At 47.8% G+C, this 6,390-nt stretch overlaps 1 protein-coding gene across 1 annotated transcript in view; it reads right to left on the bottom strand.

Moving 5' to 3' along the window:
- Positions 1–5,860: 5,860 nt before the first annotated feature.
- Positions 5,861–6,390, bottom strand: part of PHOX2B (paired like homeobox 2B) — a 2,901-nt gene continuing 2,371 nt past the window's right edge. Inside the window, exon 4 of the mRNA XM_035326170.1 lies at positions 5,861–6,390. This exon is cut by the window's right edge and continues 27 nt beyond it. Coding sequence (XP_035182061.1) covers positions 6,168–6,390 — 223 coding nt within the window. The 3' untranslated portion in view covers positions 5,861–6,167.

The following is a 6,390-nucleotide window of genomic DNA, read 5'->3' as shown; positions in this document are numbered from 1 at the left end:
CCCCTTTTTGTTCAGAACTCACTTGTAACTGTGTGTAGAAATTGCAAGTTTTTCAATGTGCTAATTTTTAGAGTGATTAAGTATTTTCATTTGTATTACTTTAAAATATATTTGTAAAAATGCCTTAGAAATAAAATACTTCAAAATTATTTTAGCTTATGAGGTTTTGTACAAGAGATTCTGGACAATTTTAGAGACAAATCTGGTCATAAATTTATGTTTATATCCCAAAATCTCAGGAAAAGTTGGATTTCATGGTCCTTGGAAGGAAATAAATTGGTATAATTAATTCCCACATTGACATTTGAATGTATTAGGGGTATGCACCAGTGAAAGTATTGATCAATGGAAGTAATCAGTAATAATACGAAAAATGAATCAGTTTTGCAGACACGAGTACTTGACTTCAGCTGTGCAATGCACTTAGTCCAGGGCTGAAAGCACTTCACAGGGCATGAAGGTAGCCAGGACTATTGTCCACCCAGAAAGACAAAGAAGAAAGGTAAATGAAGCAAATCTGGGAGGACATGCTCCCATTTGCTGTTAGAATATAGAAACAAGGTGCAGCTTAACATTTGTGATCTGCAGTTTGTGAACTTATTTCTGGAACTGAGCAACAGCGGATGGTTTAGAAGAACACACAAGAAATCTTTCAGGAGGAAAGTATTTGTTAAAGGTCTCATCTCTGGGAAGCTGAGATTGCCTTAAACCATTAAATGGGTGTTTTTATATCACTTTCAGAAGCTTTTATTAAACAGGACTGTACTGGCTGGTTACTCTTATTTAATAGTTCAGTGGTTTTCAGAATTTAGCTAAAAAGTTTACTTTAGCAAAATCTCGTGGCCGTGGGTCTCAGTCTGATTATCTAGGTGTTGAGGCACCTCCTTTAACTAATGCTAAACTTGCTCCATATTAAGGCAGGAATCAAATGATGGCACTGTTATGTGTTATCCTTTTAGATTTTTCCCCTGGTGATATAAGCAAGTAATGGTGCTTGGAAGAACATATTCTCAATCATACAACACTCTGATCAAAGCCATCTCTGTAGGAAGAAAGAGTCGTGCAGGAAGGACAGGAGTTTACTTTCCCTGTTAGCATTGGTGTTATCAACTGCTCCTTGGGAGCTCTGTCACTCAAAGCTGCACGGGGGTCCCCAGAAGAAAGAGGCACGCTACGTGTGGTTTTATTTGTGTAAATATGCCATTGAATAAAGATACACTTTTTAAGGTAAACCTGACTCAATATCATTGATCTAGCTACCACTAGGTAGGGGGCTACAAGCTGGCCATGGGTATCTGCAGCACTGTTGTTGGGAGAGGGAAACATTTCCTGCAAGGTAAGATTAAACAGGTAAAAAACAAGAATGCCTAACCTAGCATCTCCAGTCCGGTCAGTATTTTGGTATTCACATAAATGTAATTTTGTACACCACAGCACACTCTCTTGCTAATACAAATAACTTTTCCTCCTATCTAGAATGATGTGCCCTTCATCGTTCTTGCCACCTTTCTGTGAATCCCACCAGGCTGGGCAGGTAAGACCAACCTGCCCCTTGTGACAGTCTGTAGAGTACGTACATGTAACCGTACATTGTATTTACCTCCATTAACACTGCCTCGATAAACTGCAGCGAGAATTAAAGCTTCCCCTGTGCAGCAGCTCTCAAGGTGCTGAGTGTTCACCTCACAACATTTGGGCTTTGCTCCATTGGTAGATTTTATCTTTAGGGAAAAAAATGTGTTGATTTTTTTTTCTATAAATGTCTTTCTGTTAAATGATATGGAAGTTAATGCCGCTGAAGGCCCTGTCCACAGCTTATGCCCAGTGACAGAGGCCTTTGTGCTGATGTTATATTTCAGACCTCTGGAAAGGTATAGCTCCTCTCACACATCCCAGGACTACCCTGAAGTTTTATCTAATGCGATTGATAGACTTTCTACGTTCTAACTTCTTCCTCTGAGCCGCTTGACACAGCAGGAAATGTCTGCAGTCCCCTTCTGCCTGTACTCCAGAAAGGACTGGGTCAAAACATGGCCTGAAACTGCACAACCGTGTGAAATGACATTCCTGTCCACATGCAGATAGTTAAACTTCCTGCTGATGTGATCGTCATGAAGACGATCAGCCCAAAGGCTGATTTCCTCTCTCCACAGGAAATGTCCCACCTAGGAAATGGGAGCTTTATTGCACACCGAAAGTTTCCTGAGCTGGAGCTGGATGAGTCCCCCACGCGGTGAGAAGATGAGCTTCCTCTCAAACAGCCTGGCCTTGGCCTACCTGGTGAGGTCTTGTGCAAAGCACAGAGAGCAAAGCTGGTTTTCTAAGGTGGAGACACATTTTAGTAGCACCCCAGATGAAGCCACTGTTTTGTTCCCCAACAGCTCTCAGGATGAAAGAGAACTGATGACAGAAGCAGCAGGCTTCAGATCCCATTGCAATATGGCCTCTGTAGTGCTGCTCTGCCATACGGATGGTGAGGGTGGTCTATAGAGTAATGTTTGACTCTTTGAAATCAAAGAGTTGATAATAGTTTGATAGCTTCATTAAGAAGGTATCGATATGTAAAGATTAAACCATTTAGACATATTAGTTTATTGGTGAAAACAATTTTTTTATATTAACTGTAATTTTCCTGCATGCTGGCTACATAATCCTTACTAAATAAAATTCATTTTGCATTGTTATGTAAATATCCATCCATCTTGGAGATTCATATTGCAAACAAGTTTTTGTTTGTGTATGGGGGAGAAGAAAGTGAGAAGGTGCGGGAGCTGCCCCAGAGCCAGATTCAGGATTAGGACTGAATTCCAGTCACGGCATTGAAAAGAGCAGGGCAGACAACAAAACGGTGCCGTTGCCACAAACACTGCTGTGTTAGAGCTTGCCATATTGGTGATGTGAATTTACCTTTGAACTCCTCAAGAAATACCACGTGTTCATGTCGGATTGATGCTGGATTCTAAAAGAAATTACTCTTTATTTGAATAACATGAGTCAAAACACCAGTGATACACATTACCCTCATTTCTTCTCTGAAGCATCCTTGTGCTTGCCAGGTCCTTCCGCCCAGAGGTTCTTGCCTTGTGAGCGCTGTCTCTTGGTGTCAGGGACCAGCATGCCCCTTTGGCTCTCGCTGGCACCACTGATCAGCAGCCATTTGGTGTCTTCTTCTTGCCTGAGCTCCTGCTGGGTGCCCCGTGGCCCTCCTAGCCTCTGTGCTTGGAAAGGTCAGCAGCAATGCTGCAGATTACTTAGTTAATTAACACTCCTTTTCAAACAGGCTGGAGCAACAAGCTTCATGTATTTTCAAACCATCCATTTCTACCTGACTGAACAATTGTTAAGGTTTATGAATTCATTGGCATGCTGGTTCTTGTGACAGGCACAGTCCATATGGTCTGGGGCCTCCTGTGGTCCCCTGCACTGCTGGGGGGTGACCAGAAAGAGGGGGCTGGGGAAAGGATTTAGGGTTGGAGGGGTAAGGATTTATGGTCATATGGGCAAAGATTTATGATCAAAGGGAAAAGATTTACAGGCAGAGGGGAAATTATTTAGGATTGGAGGGAATATGTGGCCAGACAGAAGGTTGTAACATGCCAGAAGGGCCAAGGAGAAGTTCAGATACATGAATGGAGAATCATGGTCAGTAATAGAGAGTTGATCTTAGTGCTGTATGACCCATTACTCTGCAGCATTTGGGGCTGTCCAGATGTCCTTTCTGTAAAGAGTTGTCACCAACAGGAGCCAGTGGCTCCAGCTCTGGAAGAGATTTTAAAAGTTTTAGCCCTACGGAGTACGGGAGGTTTTAAGGCCACAGCCTACTTAGTTTATCCAGAGGAAGACAGATTAGGATGCAAATCAGTTTACATCATAGCAAAATTAGGAGAGAGAAAGTTCTCCAGCCTAGCAGACACATAGCTAGATCCAATGCTGGGAATCTGAAGCCCTCATATCAGAAGCAAACCCCAGGTTTTAGCAGACAAAGTAATGAACTGATGGCAAGAAAACACCCAGACATGTAGCAGTGTGTTGTCATCTCCTCCTGTTATCAATCACGGTGCATGCTGTAATGTGGAAGCTTTGCACTGCAGGGCCTGACCAGCAGTGGTCTCTTTGGATGCCCCTTGGCTGGCTGGGGTGCTAGAGGAGCGGGTCTCGCCATCCCTAAAACACAGGAGTCAGTTTGGCCATGCCTCACAGTGAACCGGGCACAAGGAGCTCGCCACTGACCGCCACCAGTGCTGTGCTGTGGCTGGAGCTGGGTCATTCCTGGAGACAGCCGGCGTGCCTTGAGCAGAGAGATGCTCTTAAACCATTCTCAGGTATTTGGAAGAACAGGTGAACTGGTAAAAGTGAGCCACGTGTTAACAAAACTTGAATTCAATAATTGCCTATAGGGAGTTTGTTTTTCCCTCCAGAAAACTAGCAGTGTATTTTATTGCAGCATTTTAAAACTGCTAATGGAAGTATTTTCTTTAATGAACCAGCACTCGCCCCGCTTTGCTGGCTCATTTCACCGTGCCCTTGACTGCAGACCCCTTCCCAGGCACTCCGTGCAGGGAACGCCGCTGCCATTTCACTCCACAGCCGAACTCCCCATACCAGCCTTTTATTTTCCGCCCCCGTCGACTCTGCCAGAGTCAGCCAGAGTTCATCGGCCCCGCCGTCACCCCACAGTGGCCCTGGGCGGCAGGGGGGTGGCACCAGGGCTGCCCTGAGCCCCTGGGGGGGGGCCAGCCCGGCCGCGCCGTCGGGGCTGGTGCTGCCCCCGCCGCCCGCCAGGCCCCGTCCCCAAAAAGCTGCGGGAGTTTAAAGCAAAATTCGCCCCCGTTACTCCAGGAGTGGCTCATCCGCGGACAAAGCAGACCTGTGCTGCATTCTCCGTTTTTAATTGTAACGGGTTGAGCTTAATTCCGGCTCTTTTCCACCGTCGGGGTAGCTACAAAAGCTCCGATCCGCTGCACCTTCCTCCCCAGCCGGCGCCGGGCCGTGGCCTCCCCGACGGGCAGGCTGGTGACAAACATCCCTGAAGACCCCCCCGTCCTTTAGATCACCCCGTTCCAAGCCTGCGACTTTCGCCTTCAGTCTCTGCCGAAATAAAAAGGAGCCCCTCCTCCCCCCCACCCCCCCAAAACAACCCCCTGACAATAAGCGGGAAGAGCTGGGGTGAGCTATATTTGCTTTTGGTTTTTATTATCAACAATCAGTTAATGGTACACTCTTGGAAAACTATATGCACATGTAGAAATATTTCCCCTTTTAAATAGAAGCATTCATCTTAACCACATTATAAATAAATCTGAAAATCCTGAACATAATTTATGACGATTATGCTCACAAACATATTCCAACAGGTAGGGAAAAAAATAAAAAAGGGAAAAAATAATAAAAAATAATGAGACGACATGCAACTGATAACAAAAATATATATCATTGCCTGAACCTGGTCTCTCTAAACGCAAAGGGAACGGAACCCGTGAGAACCTTATTTCTCCATAAAGACACGCCATAGAGACTACGAGAAGGGAAAACATTATTTATACGGTCAACTAGACAAGTCTGTACTGATATTAACACTATACAGCTGAGTCACAGAACACAGTCGTAGAAAGACACAGAAAAAGAGAAAGCATACCTGCCGACATTCAACTAATAGCTAGAGTTTGTGCCTCTTCAAATAAAATTAGAAAACCCTAACGGAGGTGCCTAAAAACTGCATGGACCGTGGAATAAGAATAATTAAGAATAATTAATAATTAATAATAAATACAAGCCGTCCGCCGAGGGGGCCGGGGGTCGGCAGCGGAGAGACCCAAACCCAGCCGAGGGCCGGCGGAGCCAGAACCGCCCCGTCGGGGGGCGGCGGGGGGGCGGGAGGGGGGACAAGACACTTGTCCGCTCGGGCTGGCGGCGGGAAGGAGGTTCGTAAAAAGAAAACGAGGAGAAACAAAGCGAAACACCGGCGGGAGGCCTGCCGGGGAGCCCCCTTCCCCCCCCGTCCCGTCCGCCCCGTCGGGGCCCGCGGAGGCGCTGCGGGGCTGGGCCGGGCCGGGCCCAGGGGGCGGCCCCGGGGGGACTCGCGGGGTTCCCTGCGCCGCGGGGCCGGATCCCGGTCCCCGCTCAGAGCCGCGGGCGGGCGGCGGGTGCCGAGGGCCGTGGGCCGGCGCTCAGAACATGCCGCTCTTGACGAGGCTGCCTTTGGTGCCGCCAGGCCGCTGCAGCGAGGAGAGCACGCTGGCGAAGGGGCCGCCTAACGAGTCGGGGATGGAGGTGATGGGCCCGGGCCCCGGGGCCCAGCCCTGCCCCGGCCCCGCCGCCGCCAGCCCGCCGGGCCCCGCCGCCCCCTTGCCCGGTTCCCCCCCCGGGCCGCCGGGCCCCGCCGCTCCCTGC

This window comes from Oxyura jamaicensis, chromosome 4 (genome assembly GCF_011077185.1).
Source record: "Oxyura jamaicensis isolate SHBP4307 breed ruddy duck chromosome 4, BPBGC_Ojam_1.0, whole genome shotgun sequence".
NCBI classification, from domain to species: domain Eukaryota; kingdom Metazoa; phylum Chordata; class Aves; order Anseriformes; family Anatidae; genus Oxyura; species Oxyura jamaicensis.
The sequence above is the reverse complement of the archived record's forward strand: the minus strand, read 5'-3'. Positions and strand labels throughout refer to the sequence as shown.